The 23,098-nt window shown below is 35.4% G+C and overlaps 1 protein-coding gene across 1 annotated transcript; it reads right to left on the bottom strand.

Annotated features, from left to right (window-relative positions):
* Nucleotides 1–1,517: 1,517 nt before the first annotated feature.
* Nucleotides 1,518–21,114, bottom strand: LOC129794242 (sodium- and chloride-dependent glycine transporter 1-like). Its single transcript, XM_055834943.1, has 14 exons — nt 20,637–21,114; nt 20,496–20,535; nt 19,274–19,436; nt 19,163–19,201; nt 11,680–11,958; nt 11,355–11,577; nt 10,936–11,290; nt 10,509–10,685; nt 10,187–10,295; nt 9,986–10,029; nt 9,111–9,242; nt 8,910–9,044; nt 8,653–8,808; nt 1,518–1,866 (listed from the first exon to the last, which is right to left on the bottom strand). Exons 2-14 carry the CDS (start codon nt 20,520–20,522, stop codon nt 1,723–1,725), a joined length of 1,983 nt encoding a protein of 660 aa, XP_055690918.1. The 5' UTR covers nt 20,523–20,535; nt 20,637–21,114; the 3' UTR covers nt 1,518–1,722.
* Between the last annotated feature and the right edge of the window lie 1,984 nt (nt 21,115–23,098).

The raw sequence follows: 23,098 nt of genomic DNA, 5'->3' as shown, positions 1-23,098 counted from the left end.
GAAAATATCTCTTTTTCTTGGAAAATTATTGTTAAGGATATTCTTTTGCACGTCTTTCTATTTTGATCACGTGAAAGACATTTTGAATCATAAAGGAATATTTTCTTAATAAAATATTTTCTTCTGAGATTTTCCAAAAAGGAATTTTCCAAAAAACTCCATAAGAAAAAACCCCCGAGAAAAGCATTTGAAAGCTGTTTCCTATAGTATTGAAAATATATTGGTACAAAAGTAAATAAAATTTTCTTTAAAAATTCATATTAATTAATTTTGGAAAAGAAGTTTATTCAGTTTTGTATGAATGAACTAAACATTCAATTAAGACAATTATAATAAGATAAGTCTCTTTTAAAGAAAAAAAGTGAAATAAGAAATCGCCAAAATGATTTCCCATTTTCCTTTAAGACCGGTTAGGAAAAACAGACAAAAAATTGGCTGAAAATGTAAACAATGACGTCATCATTGTGTTTTTTTCTCTTTTAATACAAGAAGCATAATAATATTTTTTTTCAAAAATCATTAACAAGGTATAATCGCGAAAGCTTCATAAAGACACAAAAACAACAATAGTGACGTCATTTTTTTGCATTTTTTCGTAAATCTTTACCCGACATTTCCATGCTGATTCGAGTGCTGAATGAAAGTTAAAAAGTTTAAATCCCTTCAGAATCCTTTGATGTTATGTTTTGTCTCACTTTTAACTTTTGCGGTTATGCTATTTGTTCAAAAATTGAACTTCACACCGAAACTTTGTTAAATAAGATCAACAGATTGTTGTTCCAGCCTAGTTAGGAACTTACTGTTTAATTTGTGTTTGTTTGTTTTGTTGCTTCAGTTGAGAAGCTTGGGGTGTTTAGCTTGATTGCATGTTAATTGCAGAGAGCTTTCTGATTAGAACTAATAAAAACATAAGAGCTTAACGATGATTGCACTGAAATGTATAAAATATGTATATTTAAAATATCTGTTAGGAGGTAACAAAATTCCTCATCATACAACTAATAGAATTCTCCAAAAACGAACAACAAACTTTTTAATCCACCTGAAAACAATTTGAACTATGCTGTAGAATGTCCCGTCTGTGTGGCTTTTATCTCCGTCCAAAAGTCGACCGATAGTAGTAAATTGTTTTTAATGAATGAAATTCCTTCGAAGAGAGAATTCATTTAAAAAAAATACGCGAAATCGACAGAAAATCTCGTATAGAGAATGCAAAATATCTCCCAACTGGATGGAAAGTATGACGATGCAGAGCTTTTTTGTATTACACAGAAAAACAAATTATGTATGTAATTCACTTGGAAAGTGCTTTTGCAAACTTTTGTAGATGGGAAAATCGCGCTGGTGGAAAATATCTCTGTGTGAGGGGGCTGGGGGTCCATTTTTTCGCTTTCCATGGCTTTCATCACACAGCTTTCACTTCTACAGCATTTCACAAATTGATATAAATTCTCTAGACAAACAGTGTATATTCTATTTGGGCTCAGGAGGTTGCTGGTAAAAAAAAAACGTAATCATTCATCATTTCCTGCAGCATTATACTTCAGTCTATTTTTTTGTGGTATATTCTTGGCTTTTGCAACTAAATTTATTAGATCAACAACTGCTGCGATGCCGTGTTGCGAATTGAAGCTACCCCAAAAGGAAGATTTTCGTGTGGAATTTCACATTATCGGGGGTGGACAAAAGGGATGTTTTTTTCGTGTAAGTTGTGAACGATGGTCAAATGAATTCCGACGCACCAATTCCGTTTGTCTTCAAAATTGCTGACATCGATGACAGTGATGAAGCCCTTCGTTCATCCTGCAGCGATGTCGTCTCTTGCGGTCCCCATTTACGTGATGGCTGGAAAAATTCCTTCAGCGTCTGAAATTGTAATGAAATATTTGTATGGTTCAGCAAACATGAACAGACTCTTCGCCTTTTTTTCCACACCCCTGCCCCCGTACCCTGGTCCATCAGCCGGAAGCTCTCCCCAGAGGAGCTTTCTCTATGTATGTATGTGAGTGGCATGAGAAGGCAATAAATATCGCAGTCAACAATTTTTCTTTACTAACATTTCAGATATGTGTGTGTGTGGGTACGTCATTTTAAGAGCAAGGAGGATGGCTCCTTGAAGCTTTTAAGTCATTTATTCACAAATGCACATGGCTTCGTATTTATCTCTGCCAATATACAAAAAAAAGCTCAATGCTCTTTCTCTCTCAGTTTATGCAAATAATTTAAAATTTGGTTTGAAAATTAAACAGAATAACATCCAAATTTCCATGAAAAAATGCAAAACCTACGATAAAAAAAATCATAGAAAAATATTACTGACAAAGTTTTATTCTATAAGAGTTTGATGTAATAAAAAGTTTTCAAATAAACATGATAATAATTTATTGCTTCCTAAACGATCAGAGATAAGGCATTTATTATGCTTGATTTGCTCTCTTTTGGAGAAATATTTCAGCACTGAGCTAAGAAGAAAAATAAACAATTTATTCGAGTCGATGAGTTTATTTGTTCTTCTTTGAACTCTTCTTAGTAGGTTCCAAAAGCATTGGAAATTTTGATGACAGTCTTTGATATTGTTGGTTTTTGTTTATTTTATAGCTAAACTATAATCAAGGCGGAGACAAGTCAAATTTTTATAGTCTTTGTTTTATTTTTTTTTAAATAAGGGATAATATAATAGTTATCGGGGCTTTACGGAAATAAAATGTTAAAAAAGTTAAAAAATAAAAAAAAGAACAAAAATTATTTTTAAAAAAAATATTAATCAATATTCGATCATTTAATGAGAATAAAAAAACACCTAAAAATCTTCAATTTTATCCATGATTTTTCAAACTTAATGAATAAAAGTTTTTTATTTATTTTTTATGCTTTGAATGAGAATTTCCCAAAATAATTATGAATAAAAATATTCATTGAGGAGTATTAATGAATTTTAAATTTAAATTTTTTTTTCAATGATTGGTGTACAATTGACTTGAAGCTGCTTTGCCTTGGATACTCTTTACTGCATTTTACTGAGAAAGCAAATTTTCAATTTAAAATTTCTCACAAAGGGAATTAATTTGATCAGTTTCTTACTATCTCTCGTTGAGTGCACAAGAAATTAAAGATTTCTTAACCTTTTTCATTAAAAAGTGTTTAAGTGGAAACTTCTTTTGCGAAATGATGGAGGAAGAATCTGCGCAAACAACCCTTTCTACCTTTGGGAATTTTGAGATCTTCATCCCAGATGATGAATCGGATTTTGAAGAATATTTGGAGAGAATGAAATTCTTCTTCTCCATCAACAACATCGTTGAAGATCGCCAAAAATGTGCTGCTTTTGTGGTATTAGCCGGCAGGGAAGTTTACAATATCCTTAATAAGGAAATTTCACCAAAAAAGGTCGAGGATCTCTCATTTTGCGACATCCAGAGGATTCTCTTTACGAAATTTGCCGCCAAAAATCAAACACGTGCAAGATGCGAATTCTACAAAAGGAGGCAGTTGGATGATGAGAAAATTGAGGATTTTGCGAATGATTTGCGTGTCTTGGCCATGAAGTGTTCATTCGGGACGTTCCTCAATGATGTTCTACGTGATGTGTTCATCTGTGGCATTCGAAACAGAATCATTAAAAATAAAATTATTGACGACAATAATGGGGCAACATTTGAAAGAGTTCTCGAAAAAGCCAAAAGCTTTGAAATTGTGGAGGAGATTGCAAAGGGAGTTAGTGGAGTTAGCTGCCGTGAAAGTCACTCTGACTCTTAAAAAACTGTTTGAATTGGCTTGAATCGAAATAAAGAGCTTAATCTGTGAAAGGTATTTCCTTCGAATGTCTTCATTTTTTTCTTCTTCGTGCTCACTCTTCTCTATCCCAAATGTATATAAGAACACATTCCACGGGGGGATCTCATTTGGGGGTTTAGAGGGTTAAAAGTCTGTGAAATTGAGTGCATGCGCTTGGGTGCGGGAAATCGTGCTCGTATTCGAAGACTCCATTGCGAATGAGATGAATTCCCGCGATAGCTGTGGCGTGTGGATGGAATGAAGTGCTCACGGAGTCTTCGGACGCACGGGAGTCGAAGATAAATAACCCAAGCAAGTGTGGCTCTCCTTGACACCCCCGATATCTACCACCGATCGTGACTGTTGAGACGTGCGAAGGCACTGAGACACGTTTAAGAATATTAATTTGCATACATCCCGAGCAATGAGCCAATTCCTATTCACACCATCGTGTTTAATGTATCTCTTCATATCCACACTCAACTGGGGGCATAATATGCGGAGGTTGGGCTGAGGGGGAAGGGTGCCGGATTGACACTCCAAGAGCTCTCGCCCATTGTTCCCATAGAGAGTGACACTTTCGTGGAAGATGATGAGCACAAGGATGGGATTCGCATGAGAAATCTCCTGCACCAATTCTTAGCACGTTTGCACCACACGAACCAAGGTACGTATTATGTTGAAAATTGTGAGGTCACAGGGGCAACATATTTTTCACAATTTATCTACATTTATATTGTATATTATATTTTCAAAGATTATGCTTTTATTCAAATTAATGAGTTATCTACCTGGGATTGTGGGGCATCTTTATCATTTTAATTAGCTTCATTTATAAATTGAGAAATATATATTTTAATAAAATATATAGTATCAAAATTAAAGATCTAAGGGGTTGTATACCATCTCAAGGAAAAATTAATTTCCTTTCAGAATTAACTTTTTTCTAGACTAAGGTTCTTTTTTTTAGCAAAGGTAATAGAAAAACTATTCTTTGTATTCATTTTATTTTAATTTTGAATTAATTAATGAAAACAGAAGAAAAAACTCATTTTCATCCCAAAGAAGTAATTAAAGCAAAATGAAAAATTCATTGAAGCAAAAATAAATAGTATATGTAACCCCTTTATGTTAATTTTGTGAAATTCCTTAATTTTCATGTGTGAGATGTTTGTTTTTCGTATGCTGCTTTCCCCAATTTGTATTTATCCGTCCTGTGAGGACAATGAATAAGGACAAGAGGGATACCAGGGAAGCTACCATCCGGACATTATTTGCGCTGTTCTATTCAGATTAATTGCGTGTCAGGTTGAATTTGGGTGCACACACGCAGGGCAATATACCCCTCGAGAGAGAAACATCTCTAATGTGTCGCAGACTCATCTGTGGCATTCCTTTGCCCATATAAATGTGCAACAAATGTCAACATGGAGAATTACCACTTGCCATATGGGCTAGGAGGGTGGGTGGGGCGGTGGGATCGCATACATATACATACATATCTCCTTGAGGGTATCATCTCGGTGTGTGGTTAATGTGTGAGATGATCCGATGGGATGTATTTAGACGGAAACTCCATCAGTGCCAATGGTGGTTTTGGGACTCAGATAGGGAATGTGTTTAGGGGTGGAAGGGAGGGTGAGTGGGTGGGTGGATGTGCTTCATGATTTGTTGACGATCTTCTAATATTGTGTAGGTGTCATGTATTACACCAGAAGCCACTTAGAATATTAAACAGTTTGTGGAGCTTGAGATGTGAAGGAATATGGACACCATACGTGGGGGAAGCTGTGCCACAGTGCTCGGGGGGCGGGGAAAACAATGGGGGACTAATAGGAAAAAGTGACTTTAATTGGAAATTCTCCACATCTCCCGGAGTATCTGTGAGTGGCTTTAAGGACAAAACCCCCCCTTGGAGATGGTTGTGGCTTAATTAGGCTTCTCTAATATGGAGTAGATGAACATTGCGGGGTTATATTCAAAAAGAAGATGATGCGTGCGGTGAATGAGAAAGAGCATTCAGCATAGAGTGTGTCGCATAATTATGTTAACCCTTTAGATGGTGGAACTGAAGTAGTGCACATATTTCATTTAAGAATGCATAATTACACGCGATTCATAGCAGAAAATAACATAAAAAATAATAAAAAAATAAGGTTTAAAATTCCTCGAAAGAAATATGTTGAACAACTCTTTTTTCCTTAAATTAAATTTAAAAAAAAAACATTCGAAGCTTTTTGAGAGGATTTTCAACATGTCATAATAAATTTTCCAATTATTTTCTCTCTCCGAAAAAAATTAATAGCAAAATGACATTGAGTAACAATTTGTATTGGCACGTGGTGGAATCAATGCACATATAGGCACCATTTAATTGCAATTTATACGGAAGATTAGTCAATTGATTTACGCAAATTTTTCCCCATTGAAGATGTCACTGGTTTTTTATATCGACGCGATTTCGTGGCAGAGTCAAATCAATGTACGCGCGCTATATCGTGTTTTCCATGAATAATGAATTATTTCTATGAAGCTATGCGCTGGTTTTTTTTGTATCATAAATATGGACAAAAATATTATGTACTTTTCTCTGCATTATATCGCGGATGAGAGAGAGAATGATTTATTAGTTTGAGCGCTGTATCATTTCCTCACTGCAAAATAAATGTCGTTTATCATTTTTGATGGATTACAGAGCTTCAAATAAAATATTTTTTTTGCGAATATGTTGGAAAAAACTGCCTTTTTTCCCAACTAATATCTACAACGATGAAAAATTTTGACTATGTGGAGCTTTTTTTTTTTGTTAGTAAAAGTATTTTTCAATAAAGTCATTCAAATATAATTCTATTTATTTACAAACATTCCCTTTTTACTGACTTAATCGCCCTTTTTTCGGAGGGAAATTTTTAATTCCACATTTTAATAAATCCTTTTCGTGTTTTACACAGGAAGCATCCAATTGAAAATTTATAATCCCTTGTTAATTCATGTGTGTGCTAGTAAATATTTCAAGATTTAAATTAATCTCCATGTTTGTAAATAGAATCCGAGGGCATTTAAAAAAGCTCACTTTGTGAATGAATGTTTTGAGGGCTTTTCTTAATCCTTATTATATAAAAATAATTAATTTATTTGTTACCTATCTCTTTTTTTGAGAAAAATGATTAAAAAAATAGATTGATCGATGAAGTTATGTAATGAAATTAATGAAACAATTCACGTGACGGGGGTTGAACTTTAAACAGACCTGATTGTATGATAGATATGCTGTGGAAGATGTGTCGATTAGAGGAAGTTGGGAGGAAACACCAAAAGTTAATTCAAATCAAATCAAATCATTTGTGATGGCTGTCGCAGAGGAAGATGTATGGGGAAGTCCAACTCCTTGAGTACTCACACTGCATGTATAATTCAATCAGAATGTTGTATCTCTCTAAGTAGTTGAGATCAATGGGAATTGAAACACCTGAGGCGCAGTGGAGGCGCCTGGTGTAATAGGTGCCATTCAATACACATATTGTGCTTCTTCTTAAAAGAATTTTTCCACTCTTCAAACGTCACTGAATTTCACAATATATCGACAAATGAAGGATGGCAGATTTATTGAGAAATATTTTTCTTTCTCTGAATTTATTTATTAACTTCCAATAGTTTCATAATCTGTGCATTGCCAGAAAGATTTTGAACGGAGCTTTCTGTGATTTCAAAGGTAGTAAACTAGAGCAGGGGTGTAGTCAGAAATATATTCAAGGGGATGTTCTTAAAAAAAACTTCTTTTTCAAATTAAAAGTAAACTACATTCAAATCAATAAGCTTCATAAACGGGTTTATAATAGAATTCTAAGCTTAAAACAATTTTTTCTGCATTTCTAGCCTATGAAGTTTCTTTTGCAGAGGCTTGGTAATTTTTTTTGTCGTTTGACGTTTTTTGTTTTAACTTATGACGTTTCTTTTCAAACATTTGACATTCAATCTAACGTCTGACGCTTCTTTTTTGATCCGCACGATGTTCATTTTTTAGCTGTGTTTAACAATTAACTTTCATTTTACGTCGCTTAACATTTATTCTAACATCTGATGTGTTTTTTCTAACGTCTGACATTTTTTTGACAAATGACGTTTAGTTTCAAACTTTTAACAAATATTCTAACATTTGAAGTGTTCTATATCATTTGAAATACTAAAAATTTTTAAATTCATTATACTTGGAAATAAATTTTTTTGACCTGTAAAGAAAAATCTAATTTGTGTAAATTTCTTAAGAGCAAATTAACCCAAACAACTTCATGAACTACACAAGTAAAGAAAGCTCAATCAAAGCTTTTCTTTTCGGGGTATTTCTTTGCCAACTTTAGGATGAAAATATGCGTACAAAGTAAATTGCACCACCCACCATATACGTTGAGAATAATTAGAATTTTCACCAGAATGCAATTACGTAATTGAGTGAAGGATTCAATTTATGGAAATTGACAGTATATGTATACGTCAAAGCTTTGTTAAAGTGCCATGAGGGGGTGGTGGTGAAACAAAAGGGCGGTACTGAAATTTCCCACCCTTTTCAAAGTATCCCATTTAATTAATTTAATGATAAATAGGGGCCTCCAGGACAATTTCGATTAAGTTATTGTGTGTGTATGTGTGTGCTGTGCATGAATTAAATATGATAATTATGAATACTGGTGTTCTACATTTGGGTTGAGGTTTAGGGGAGGAAGGGGAGGGTGGTGGTAGTTTTTTTGGTATAGAAACCAACCCCGCAGGTTCGCGATTAATTTAATTGCAGGGTGAAAATAAATCTTTGTGGTTGTACGTATGCGAGAAAGCTCCAGTGGTGTGGAATAATCGTAATAATTTAATGGTTTGGCCACTCACCAATTTATCTTGCAAATAGCGGAAGACAATGTAGATGGGAAAGGGCAGAAGGGTGGCACTTCCGAACATCCATCCCATGACATCCGCCCAGACGGGAAACACGTAATCCCGGTACTCTGTACCTTTTATGTCCGTCATCGTGAAGATGAAAATACCCTGAAAGTTTTTTTTGTTGTTGTGTTATATGTATGGAATATTATGTACAAACATGAAGTTGGGGTATTGGCGCCAGGGACATATAGAGAAATTGTACTAACAATGGATCCAATGGGCGTCACGATGGTCCAAACAACCCACCAGTAGCCCCTCATGACCCGATTGAACTTGATGCCCATGTCAGTGAGATTGCTGAAGGCTCTGTCGATGCCATAAACCCAGGAAATTATGACAATCTGCGGGTGGAGGAAAATAGGTCAGAATGTGAGACAGTTTATCCATGTGGATAGGCTGTCATTCACCTCAGCAAAACCAAGCAAGAGGATGGCCCAACTTGCTGTATGCCACTCCATCAGGGTAAACATGTAGACACCACCATTGCAGACCATCGGAAGGGCGGCTACGAAGCAGAAGAGACAAGTTCCTGCAGTTACCTGAAATTTAATTAATTACACGCCTTAATGGAAATTTTGTACGATAAATATTTTTAACACATTTTCAACCTCTCAACAGAGTAATCACCCAAAAAAAATATACACACAGCATACACATAGCTACATAAATATATCTCTCAATTGAGAAGATTATCAACATAATTATCAACTAAATTTTCGGTTGAACATTTTGCCAAAAATTAAATGAGATTATTGTTGAATATATTAGCTCTATATTTACATTGGACAGACTAAAAGCATATCAGTGTAAACGTAAATGGATGCAACCATGTTAATTTGCAGCACTAAGCACTATATATTAATTGAAATTATGCAAAAATTGAGCAAATCGCATCAGGTAGTTTCCATTTGGTCACCATTAAACTTCAATCACTTTTGTCACTCAATACCCACCTCTAAAATTGAAATGACCAATAACCACGCCCCCGCCCCCACATAAAACCCCCATGTGGGCAGCTTATTAATGAAAACTGAAATTAATAACTCAATTATATATAGATGCTTCATACACGGAAATGTCCTGGTAATATAGGTAGAGCTTTATTGATTTGATATTGGGCCAATGTTACCCAAAATGAGCTACTAATGAGTCAATCTAATTCCATTTGAGGCAATTGAGCCCATTCCAAAAATACTACAAGCACAAAAATTTCATTGGTAATTTTGGGGAGGGGGGAGGGATGAAAGTGAGATATTAGGGGATGAGATCATGTTCAACTTACTCGCCATTTGTGTTTTCGCAAATGTGGCCAGCGGTCGATGATGGCTGAAAGAGAAAGTTCTTCAGTGAATTTGTGAAAAAGTTTTTCTCACCATTTGTGCTTTTCTCTTTTTTTGGGACTTACTTGTACTCTTAGGGGTTGGGGTATGAAAGCAGGTGCATGGGGTAAGAAATGGTAGGGGGTGAGAATTTAGTAACAAACCTGTATTAATGGCTTCAATTCCACCAAATTGACTTCCCATTCCGAGGATGAACATCATGAGGAAGAAGCAGACGGCCCAGAGTTGTGGTAGGGGCATCATGAGGACAGCCTGGAATGAAGGCGGGGTGTGTGGAGGTTGGTATTCGTGGTGGTGAATAAATGGAAACCGTAAAAAAGAGAAGTGGGTACTGAGCAATAAATCACGTGCTACTGGGAGGCGAGGACTCTCCACCACTGATCCGATATCTCGGATAGAGCGAGAGATTTCTCGTCCTCACAGAGAACGCGTGGAGGCGCCTGGTGCTTTTTTGCCCCTTCTTACCTCCGGATAGGCTATGAAGGCAAGGCCGGGACCTTCCGTGGCCACTGTTGAAACGGACACATCCATGTTATGGGCCATAAATCCGAGAATGGAGAATATCGCAAATCCAGCAAAAACGGCCGTCAATACATTCGTCGTTGACACGAGTATCGCATCAGTGTGGCAATTATTCTTAAACTGTTTTTTTTTTACATGTGGTATTCACCAGCAACATGGGGAGCGGGAAAAAGGAGGAAAAAAAGAGAAATGAGACGATTTTCATCACTGTGCAATTTTTCAGAGCTTAAGCTGGATTTTTGCATGTTGTCCACGACAACTTTTAGCACACACACAGAGCTTCTTTTTGGGGGGCATGAAGCTGTGGTTTGGGCTATAGGAGATTAAGAGGCGTGTTTTTTCATGCCCCCTTGGATAGTGACTTACTCACTTTGTTGTAGGACGCAAAGGTTACCAAGGAACCACATGCAATGCCAAAGCTGTAGAAGGTTTGTGATGCAGCATCGGCCCAAACATCCGGTGAAAGGAGTCTATTCCAATCGGGTTGGATGTAGAAGATAACCCCATCAATTGCACCCTCTAAAGTAGCTCCGCGGATTAGTAGGGCTGTTAGGGTGACATAGGGGAAGAGGGCTGTGAAGTAGACCACTTTCCCAGCTGATTGAATGCCCTTGATGATGCAGAAAAAGGCAACAATCCACGCTAGAAGTAAGCATAGTACCAACTGCCAACGCGGATATCCCCAATTTGACCAGGTTGCATCTCCAATGCCCAAAACGTATTCACTGAAAAAAATCAAAAAGGAACTTTAAAACAACAAAAATTAGCCAGAAGGTGAAGTAAACTAACTTGTAGTACTCTTCCGATGCAAGAACACGATGAATTACATTCCGAATTGGAACTTCCACATTGGTTTCATTGTCAAAGCAGAAACTTCCATTCTTCCCCATAAAACCATAATCCTGGCAGATTGAATCAATTTCCGTACACGTTCTGTTCCAATAAATTAAATCCGTAGGAGCGTTGGTGTTATTCTGCTTACAGACTATATCTTCAAGGCTACTGAAGCATCCTTTTAGGGGATCATGCAATGAATTGAGAAAACAGAGAATCAAAGAGATACAAATGTGACCAAAACAATGATTTAAAGGGATCAGAAGCAAATAAAGCTTACTGTGGGTGTTGTAGTCATGATTGCAGTGACCCCAACTGAGATCAGACGTAAAGGATGCAAACAGGTAGAAAAGGATCCATGCTACGATCACCATGTAGTAGATTGTTACGAATGTAATGACAATCGTTGTGCACATTCCAAGTCCTTCAAAGAAAGGAGCCATACGTCCATAGGCCTTATTGGGACCCAATCCACTGTACTGACCGATAAAGAGTTCAGAGAAGAAGATTGGCAGTCCAATGATGAGCACCATAAGTACGAAAGGGATTAGAAAGGCACCTGGGAATTGAATGTTCAAGAAAGCTCATTGATTAAAATTAATTGATTAATTAATTGTAATTTATGATGAATATATGGGATGAATACGCTGAGTATAGGCCAAATTGTTCTATCTGTGAATATTTTATTCAAATGAACTTTGCATCGAAGTTTCATATTTGCTTAGAAATTAAATTGAATAAGAAGAAGAATCTTCATGTCAGTTATAAGCTCTCTGATTGGATAATTTTAGCCAGATCGTTCTCATTGGCTAGTTTGCCACCCCTACGTCATCACTTTTAGGAAGAGCCTCGGTGCAAGGTTAATTTGAACAGTGTTTGCCATAAAAACTCATTTATAAACAAAAATTTCCATCATGTTTATTCTATTTTCAATTAAACATTACCTACAATTTTTTTTTGTTTAAAATTTTCAGCAGGATTTTCACATCGGAAAATTTTCCACTGCAAAAGGGAATAGGTAGCCCATATTCCGCAGCATTGGCAGTGATTTTTGAAATCGCTTCTATTTGGACGGCAAATCTAATTTAGCCTCAATAAAATCAAACTTCAGACTACTCCTGAATTCATGAACATGCACCACCAACGTCCATGAGAGTTTGCCGTCTGCATATTGATTACTGATTGCCTTCTGTTCTCTTGCTATTCTTGTGTTATGATATATTATGTATCATGGGATTTAGCCGAAGATATTTTCACCAATTTTCTGGACTTTCCTCTATCCTCAGCGTAAACACGCATCAATATTGAGGCTTGATAATTTGGAAGATCTGTTTTGAATTATTTCTCATCAAAATTCTAACAAAATACGTTTATTTTTCAATTTTTTTTATTTTTAGGGGAAAAAGTTTTAACTGAATTTATCAAATTATGGTGCTTTCTCAAGGTGAAAGCGTAAAGCTTATGTTTATTGAGCTTTCCGAACAATTTACATTAGCTAAAGCCTTACAATACTCATTAACGAACTTTTTCATGCACGCTGGTTTTTTTTTTAAATAAACGAACAATAAACTTTCTGATGCAAAGCTGAGAAGCATGAGCACATTTATATGTAACAAATCACTCCCACTGCGAAGTAGAAGGTATAAAAAGTCAAAGAAAAGTTTACATTATTTGTGCATTCATCCTCACTATGGTAGACATTCTCACATTGAACTTTCTCTATACCTTATAATTCAAAACTCAACTCTGCTTTAACTCAATTTAAACTCTGGCTACACAAGTTTGTGATCTTGCAACGCATTTTGTGAGATATTTCCTTCGAATTGCAGCAAAAAAGTGCACCAGATTCAAGTATCAAACGTCGCAATTTTCTCCTTTTTCCCCGAGCCCCTACAGCCACTCCTGAGAAAAGTATATAGCAGAGAAATTGCGATCGGAACAGACAAAAAAGTCTTTTGGGGGTAAAAGTACATTTTCCCACCCACAAAGTTCTTTCTACACATTATTCATGTTGTCGGATTGGTCACATGATTTCTCCGTCCGGAATATATATATTTTTCGAGTCCTCTTTCGGAGTACACACAACATAACAATACACTTTGGGTTTGAGGGAAAAGTTTGCAATGCATGAAATATGCACCATGTAATCGGAGATTGTCCTGGCGATTGGGGCAGGGGGTATTTTAAGGGGGTGTAGGGGTGAAAAAGGGAACAACATGAGATAGATGTTATATATAGAAAAAGAGTATCAATGGATTCTGTGTGGCCGCATTTTCCTCCTCCATGCCTTTTTCCACACACACACAGATCAAATTGTATTTGTTCTGTGTGAGGGTCCACCCACGCCTTTCCAGCGCCTTTTTCCTCTGTTTCACAGTCATTTCCACCGGAAATTGCAGCATGTGAATAGGATTTTTCAGCTTGTGAACTGTTTGTGTGCTCTCACACGTCATTTCAATCTGTTCTATATACCGGGAGCTTTTGCCAATATGAAACCCCTGAACTGACTTTTACCATTCCCATCTATATTGGTCTACTTTTATTTCGAACAATGTGATTTTCTATTTGATGTAGCTTTTTTTTTAATTACACTCCCCTTCAGGCATTCCCACCACCTTTCGTGACATTTTAGTTACCTACCTATTTTCTTCAGCTCCTCAGAAAATTTTTAAGCTTATTTTCCGAGGAAAAGTTTTACATTTAAGAAGAGCAAGAATAGAGGATTGAATGTCATTCTTTTCTGCATTTGATTTATTTATTTTTTTTTAAAGAAAATTCTGATTTTTTCTTCAGTTTTTCCCCTTTTCCATATTGGATGGGAATTTTTGATAAATCTCAGCTATTATATAAATTTTATGTATTACATGTTCACGCAATTAAATGCAAACACATTCTCATTAGTGCTGAACTTGTTGAAGTTTTTGAATTACATGTTTAATGAGTCTGTAAAATTTTAAAGTAAACGCAATCTCCGTAATAGTGGGTGAGTTTTCCTGATTTTGCGCATATATTTCCTGTTGGATAGAGTGGCCAAGTATTCATAAAAGTCCCATTAATAAAAATTAGGATTAATGGTAACCATAATTTGTACTAATTTGAATAAATTCCACCCTGGATAATTTTGCAACATGCGTTTTAATTAATTACAAGACTTCCTCTTTGCACTCCAAATGCATTCACTATGTGGAGAAAAAAAATTTCCACAGACTGCAATTTTCCAAGGGATGAAAAAGAAGTATGGAGAGGGGGTAGTTTAATGTACATACCTACGTCATAACATTATGAGAGAATTATTATGATTTTATCTAATGTAGGCTCATGTAGTGTAGATAAATTTACTTTTAACGTCATCTTACGGAGTATTTTCTCTGTGTAAATATGTTTTTCCAACAAGAATGAGTTTTCTGGTTATTTCAACTTTGCTCGCATCCTATGAAAATATAGTGTTGAGTTGATTGGAATAGAGTATGTTTATTTACACTTTATAGTGTTCCAGTTAGTTATGGTGGAACTTGGTTAAATTGTTTTATGTATGAAGTTGGATTTAAAAATCATAACAATAACCATATAAATGTAATCTGAAAGTTTAACTTTAACTCCTCACAATGGAATACAATACATAACCACATACATATGTATAGTGACGATATGAACTAGAGACCGAAGTCGATGGACTTTTCGTCGACGACGACTTGATGCAAAGTTTGCATCGACTTCGACGACTAAGTCGAGTTAGTCAGTCGAGCATAAGTCGACGACGACTCAACGACTTAGTCGACTTATAGAGGAAAATTACACAAAATTTTTTATACAGAGCATAAAGTTTATAATTAAATATTTTAGCTGTGTTTCTTTCAGACACAGCTTTTGTGTACCGAGCAAAATCGAAAGTCGTCAGATCGGGCTCAAACTTGGGATGAGCACGAATTAGGGTCCCCACATTCCAAAAAACGTATGCGCCAAAAAAAAATTTTCCGTCCGTCCGTCCGTCCGTCCGTCCGTCCGTCCGTCCGTCCGTCCGTCCGGCCGGCCGGAACCTAACGCTAAATTGCAAGAGAACGGTGATAGATAGAGACTTGCGGTAAACGGCAAAGTTTAAATATCGACCGGAAGACATCCAATTATGAGGTCAAATCCACCCCCCCACCCCCCCGTCCGCCATTTTGAATAACCTCACAATTTTGTTTTCGCTATATCTCAGCCGCTATTATAGCTAGAGGGCTGAAATTTTGATATGTTGTAGGGGCCATCAGTTTCATTTTAAACATTATTTTTGTGTTCTAAAGTAGTCAATATATACTTCTTTGAGTGTATCAAGAGGTCTATTGAGCTCATTTCACGGCAAGAATTTTCTTATTTTGCGAAAAATTCAATACTTTTGAGGCAGTATTAAGAATTTTCAATTAATTTAAATGTTTAATTTGTTTTTTTTTATCACATTTTTTTTGGAATGTTCAGGAGCTTTTTTTGGATTCTATTTTTTTTACCCTAGAGAATGGCATAATGAAGCTCTGAAAGCTCTAGAAATAGGTTTTTCTTAAATTTGCACAAAACTCAGAAGAGAGTTACAATGAAGCTCATAAGGAAGCTTTTAATAAAAAATATATTTCTGAAAGAATGAGTATGATCATAATATTTATTTAATATGCTTTTAGCCAAATTAAGGAGTACCAAATTTTGTATGGGAAGAGTTATTCGATGAAACAATCAAATTTCGCATAATTAAAAAAAAAAGAATAAAAATAATAAGATATTCTGGATTTTGTCGGCAGACAAAATCCTGGTTATAATAAGATATTCTGGATTTTGTCGGCAGACAAAATCCTGGTTATAATAAGATATTCTGGATTTTGTCGGCAGACAAAATCCTGGTTATAATAAGATATTCTGGATTTTGTCGGCAGACAAAATCCTGGTTATATTAAGATATTCTGGATTTTGTCGGCAGACAAAATCCTGGTTATATTAAGATATTCTGGATTTTGTCGGCAGACAAAATCCTGGTTATAATAAGATATTCTGGATTTTGTCGGCAGACAAAATCCTGGTTATAATAAGATATTCTGGATTTTGTCGGCAGACAAAATCCTGGTTATAATAAGATATTCTGGATTTTGTCGGCAGACAAAATCCTGGTTATAATAAGATATTCTGGATTTTGTCGGCAGACAAAATCCTGGTTATAATAAGATATTCTGGATTTTGTCGGCAGACAAAATCCTGGTTATATTAAGATATTCTGGATTTTGTCGGCAGAAAAAATCCTGGTTATATTAAGATATTCTGGATTTTGTCGGCAGACAAAATCCTGGTTATAATAGGATATTCTGGATTTTGTCGGCAGACAAAATCCTGGTTATATTAAGATATTCTGGATTTTGTCGGCAGACAAAATCCTGGTTATATTAAGATATTCTGGATTTTGTCGGCAGACAAAATCCTGGTTATAATAAGATATTCTGGATTTTGTCGGCAGACAAAATCCTGGTTATATTAAGATATTCTGGATTTTGTCGGCAGACAAAATCCTGGTTATATTAAGATATTCTGGATTTTGTCGGCAGACAAAATCCTGGTTATAATAAGATATTCTGGATTTTGTCGGCAGACAAAATCCTGGTTATATTAAGATATTCTGGATTTTGTCGGCAGACAAAATCCTGATTATATTAAGATATTCTGGATTTTGTCGGCAGACAAAATCCTGGTTATATTAAGATATTCTGGATTTTGTCGGCAGACAAAATCCTGGTTATATTAAGATATTCTGGATTTTGTCGGCAGACAAAATCCTGGTTATAATAAGATATTCTGGATTTTGTCGGCAGACAAAATCCTGGTTATAATGAGATATTCTGGATTTTGTCGGCAGACAAAATCCTGGTTATAATAAGACCTGACTTAAAACCTTAAAACCGACTCAAAAACCGATTTAAATTTTTAAGCCCGACTGAGTAGTGCATTTTACCCAGAGTTATTTAACCCCTTAAGAACCAAGGACCAATGGGACGTTTTCGCTATACACCTTGTTTGTGAAAATGTCCAATTCTGGCTAGTTAAATCCTTAAAGGTATTACCCCTTTACCCATAGTAAGGTCTTTACATACATAGCTAGAATTAAACTGGCCAAAAAGCTGAATTATGAAAATTGACTAAAAATCCATTGATTAGGGTGAAATTCCCTGAGTCAGGTTTAAGTTTTTAAAGTCAGTATTATTTTAGTTTTTAATCAAAATTATTAGTTTCATAAGCTACATAGGATTGAATTTTTAAGGTCAGCATTTTTACGTAAGATTTAGGTTTTTTTTTTATTCAGTCGCAAGGTTTTTAGGTACAAAAAAAGATTTTTGAGTTTGAATTGAGTTTTTTATGATAGATTTACTTTTAGTGAATTTCACCTTGAATTTCTTAAGATTGCAGAAATCAGTCTAATTGTATTGCGAAACATTTACTTTAAAAAGATGAACTTGTGTTAATTATAAAGAATCGGAGTTGTACTAAAAATAATTAAAATAATATTGAATTTTGATTGCTGTATTTCTAACTACCTTGAATAACTAGCGCTCAATTAAATATTATTTTAACACATTTAGAGTGAAACTCCAGTTCAAATATTTTACAGAAGTTGTAACGTTTCTTTGTTAGAAAAGGATTTTAAGAAAGATTGTTTCTTCGTCAACTGTTACGCGTTTGGCATTAACTTTTTATAAAATAAGTTGAAAAGAAAAAAAAATTTTTTTCTCTTCAAAGTGCACTTTGCGCTTAAAATTAACTTATTATAAAAAAGTTTTTTTAGAGGTAAATTGTATTTTTAAATCATAAGAAATTTTGAGGTTTTTCATAAATTAAAAAACTAAAAATGATCAAATTATTATTATTTATTGAGCACTAGTCGACTTTGAGTCGACTTGAGATCGACTACGACGACTTACGACTAGTCGACAAAATTGATCAACGACGACGACTCAAGAAATCCATCGACTAGTCACTAGTCGCGACTTCAACTCGACTAACTTCGGTCTCTAATATGGACAAAAGCTCCAAAAAGGGATAAAGTCGGCCACATTGTTTCATCGGGAACAGGGGAATATTATGAACTTTTGTAGAAAGATTTTGATAAATTCCATGGATTTTCGACACTATAACTTTTGAGCCCTTTTCACTTGATTCCAGAATGGAATTTATTTTGTCAAATATTACAAAAAACTTTTAAATTACGACCTTATAGAGAATGGAAGAAATTAATGGAATTGAGACCTGATAAAACAAAGTTAGCAACCCCTTGGCTAAATGGCCTAAAATGAAGCGAAGGAGAATTCTAAACATTAACCAATTAAAAGAATTTATAACCTTTTATCTAATGTACAAGTGATTAAATATGAAAAAGACCGCTTTTTTCCTTTTTTATTGCATTCCTCCACCGCAGCAGATTTTCCAGATTACTCTGTGAGTTATGGTGTTTCATTCTGAGGGGTTGTATATAGAGCATTTAGCACCGTGAAAAATTCTCCTCATGAATGCACAGCACATAAATTTTATCACAGAAAATGAAAGATGTGAGGTAATCTCATTAAAACGTGAATTTCATTAGGCCCTAATATTTAATAACTTGCTTTTTCTTTCCTACACGCAAAATTATGATTTTGTGGTTATTTTTTTTCAACAGAAAACTCCTGGGGCATCAACGGAGAGATTTACAAAAATATTAACTCGCATGGGTTTTCCTTTTGGGGGTGGGTTGAGTTAAAATTTCACAGACTTACCGCCACCATTGCGAAAAACTAGATGTGGAAACCGCCAAACTGAAAAAAAGAGGTTTACACATAAATTAATCAATGAGTCATTGTAAAGTAAATTAAATGCTCTATCCTCACCATTTCCCAGGCCAACGGCATACCCAATGCACGCAAGGGTGAATTCGAGGGGTCTACCCCAGTTGCCACGATTCAATTCTTCTCCCGAAGACGTCGCTGCTGGGGTCTTTGCATTGGCATCCCCAGTGTTTTGTGATTGTGTTTTTCCATTGCCAGATTTAACCTAAATTGAAGAAAAAAGGAATTTATTTATTTCTCTAGCCATTGAGAAAGCATCAACGTAAAGGTTTCATAGAAATTTGCTTGAAGCACTGAGAAAGTTTCCTTTCTTATTCTTACTTTTTTGATTATTCACAATATTACACGTATTACGAATTATTGATTTTATCATACAGACACGAGTAAGCTCCTTTAACTTTTTTTTAATACTAAATTGTAGGAAGCAATATACTATTTTACTCTGAAGCACTTAAGATTGATTCAAATAAGAAAATTTTCTTTTTTTTAAATCTATAATCTTTCTGAAAAGTTATATATTTTTGGAAATCTTACATTAATTCTCAAAGAATTCAGAAAAATCTGTCATCTATCAAAATTGGAAGAAAAGAAAAAAATATGTTGACAGAATCGACCCCCTTTCTTCAACTTTATACATCTGTTTTTCGGCTTCTTATTTCTTGTTTTTAAAATAATCAAAAAAAAAAAAGATAATATAAATTTAACACCCATTATAAATTTTTTATGAGTCTTGTTTTTGGGAAAGTTTCATCACGTGCAATTTTGTTGCAGAACTGTTGTTCTTGATGTAGAATAAAATTCTTATATAGTCAACTTTATCATGGGTACGACGTCAAAGAGAAGAATTTATATTTCAAGATCAAACTTGAGAATTTTGTATTAATTATATATACATGAGGAATTCATTCACAATGCAAGGTATTTATTTAGATATTCAAGTTTCTCATTTTCTTGTTTTTAATTTTATGAGAAAAAAACCGCAATATTGGTTTTGAGATCGTGCTAAAAAGGCAGCTTTACATTCAATTAACACCGTGCCATAAAATACTTTGTGCGAGAAAGTGTGTCTCTTGAAATATTGTTTAGTAGGTACATATTTCCTCTCAGCGTATAGAATATTTTTATCAGTTCTTGGCGATAAGGAATTTCATTGAGAACAGAATAATTCCCACTTGAATCTTCCGACAATGTCCTCAAAGTGCAATGACAATTTATACATCATTATCGACCTCCTCGAAGTCTTAAATCAGATTATTCCACTTACACTGTTCACTTCATATGATTTGGCCATGGCGGTTGAGGAACTGTGTAGAGTTTATATGCAAAAAGAGATTAAGAGAACATTTTAGCGATTTATATAGGTAGCTTTTGGGGCATCACAGAACCCACGGTGTGTGGCACTCACGTTGTCAAAGAATTCTGAACTGGTGAGGAAAGCTCTGAGGTGTTTCACAATGTGCCCCTTGGCCAATTTATCCATGCAAAAGAAACCCGTCTGGTGCCACATAAACGCGATTGACCAAGTCACGGGAGGAGGTGCAAAACTGCTCAACAAGACCTGTCACAGCCACATCAAATCGACAACTGATGTCAGGTGCTTCGCGGGCTGGGATGGTGGGTGAGCAATTAATTGCTTGCCCTGGCAATTCAGAGCTTCTAGTTCTCCTATAGTCTCTTATCGCGCGACAGATTGCTTTGCGATAGAGATCCAACACCTTGTAGCGATGCCAATACCAACGAAATAATAATGCTGCTCTTTTTTTTTCTCACCGTGCAACAGGTGCCACTATTCTGTGGTATAGAAACGCGTATTTTGTAATATTTTACAATAGAATGATCGGAGATTGGTGGAGATTGGCAGTTGCACTAATGCGGTCGGTTGTTGAATGTGCCGGATGCACCTGGAAAATTCTATGTTAACCCACAGAATATTATTTGGCCAAAATACTGATATCCCTTCCTCTATGGAGAGGGAATACAAATACTCAATCACCTCTGAAATTAGTCTCCGATTACACTCACACAATGTGATTGATTTGCTCAAGTGCGATAAGACCGCGATTTTGCGGACACAATTTATGATCTGAATCACTTCATAAATACCTCGATAGGTTTTTGTAGTGCACAAGAATTCCATGTGATTTTTTATTCAGACTATTTATGAGTTTAATTACAGTTCTACGTTAAATCTTTAAACACATTTCTGTATTTTTTCACAGTGTCATTTAACAGTGTGTACAAAAGTCACTGACTTTTTACATGATAATATGTAGTTTTTTATTTTAGAACGAAATTACCTGTAAGTTTCAAGTCTCTTTAAAATCACACTAAGGTACCTCAGGGATATTTTTTTTTAAATAAAAAAAAATAAAAATTTTAAATGCTAAAATAAAAAAAAAAATCTAACGTAAGTTTTTTTAAGTCGGTCTTATTTGTAAGTCAGTCTTAAGGTTTTAAGTCAGTTTTTTAGGTCTGACTAAAATTTTTAAGTCTGACTTAAAAAAAACTGACCTAAAACCTTAAGACCGACTTAAAAACCGACTTAATTTTTTAAGTCCGACTGAATAGTGAATTTTGCAATTGGCCCTCAGTTCCTTATCAATGAACTTATACGGACTTGAAATGTTTTCGGATTTAAAAAAATATTTCTAGGAAAGCTCTTATTCCCATATGCCTATTTAAAAATATATTGTCATGCCTCAAAGCTCAAAGGGATTTTTTTTAATCTCCAAATACCTAGCATAGGTATAGAGATTCTTTTTATCGAATTTTCCATTGAGCCGATTAAATAAAAAAATGTATACCTACCTATATATTTTTTTGGCGTTATTGAAATACAATTCCATTAGTTTTGCAACATAAAACTACCATAGGTTGATGCAATTGACACTGCCTGGTTTATTCGCTGCGGGCAAAATATCTAAATGAATTTTATTGACTCGCCTATAATAGTTTGGTTTTTTCTCTGTTGGTCAGCTCTTTTTCTGTGGTTTTTATCAACTCTCGCTGGCTTTTTTTGTATCATTTTAGCCCCAATTAATCAACTGAACTGCGGCTTGACACTCAATGGCTAAAATTTGCCAATGATCCAACGTGAACTGTTTGTGGTCTATTGCTGCGAAGTGGTCAATTGAGGAGGTTAGTTTGCGTATATAACAAAATCCCCAATTTGAAGTTTCAACATGAATGTGGAGCATTTTTCAGGCCCACCATGAACCACAGATAGTTTCGAGGGGGGTGTGGGGTGCGGGAAAACCGTATGTATGGTCAAGTTTTTTTTTCGTATCAAAGAGTTTTCGTTTGGGAAATTGGATTGATGGACATTTTGTCGAAGCGGCACATGCAGACAACTAAGAGGAGAGTATACCACTAACGAAGTTTTCGGGGTGAAGGAACTTTCGAGTGTGGGGGTGGTTTCAAAAGTTGCCAATTTCCCTCGGACACCCATTTCTCATACTCATGAATATTCATACAATCAGAAACTTTAAACTGCACTCAATAGATACGCTCCTGGAGCTCTTGACACATCTATATCCCCTGCAATATTCACCTCATGGCATTTCGGGGGTGGATGGTTTGCTTATCCACACCCCCCCCAGGGGGTGTAGACGATGGGGGGGAAGGGAATGTGCTGCTGTGCATCATCTCTTCTTCTCACAGCATGGGGCTTTAAGTGCTCATTCTGACACAACGAGGAGAAATGTGGCTTCTGGGGGTGAGGCTGTAAATTGTACAAGTTCCAATCAACAGCACGTCTTCAGTGGTAAGTTGCAGGTCACCGGAAGCTTTCAAGTCATCACCATCTATTAGCATTGTCGAACTTTCACTGCCACACTCGTAAACTTTATCTCTTGCGAATGGATTTTG

This window comes from Lutzomyia longipalpis, chromosome 3 (genome assembly GCF_024334085.1).
Source record: "Lutzomyia longipalpis isolate SR_M1_2022 chromosome 3, ASM2433408v1".
Taxonomy (NCBI): Eukaryota; Metazoa; Arthropoda; class Insecta; order Diptera; family Psychodidae; genus Lutzomyia; species Lutzomyia longipalpis.
The sequence above is the reverse complement of the archived record's forward strand: the minus strand, read 5'-3'. Positions and strand labels throughout refer to the sequence as shown.

Excerpts from the sequence above, each read along its gene's own strand:
- LOC129794242 (XM_055834943.1), bottom strand. The coding sequence starts at position 20,522 with ATGGCCAAATCATATGAAGTGAACAGT. Across the intron at positions 19,202-19,273 it reads TGCCGTTGGCCTGGGAAATG|TTTGGCGGTTTCCACATCTA; the intron begins GTGAGGATAGAG and ends TCTTTTTTTCAG. Across the intron at positions 10,030-10,186 it reads AATTGAAGCCATTAATACAG|CCATCATCGACCGCTGGCCA; the intron begins GTTTGTTACTAA and ends TTTCTCTTTCAG.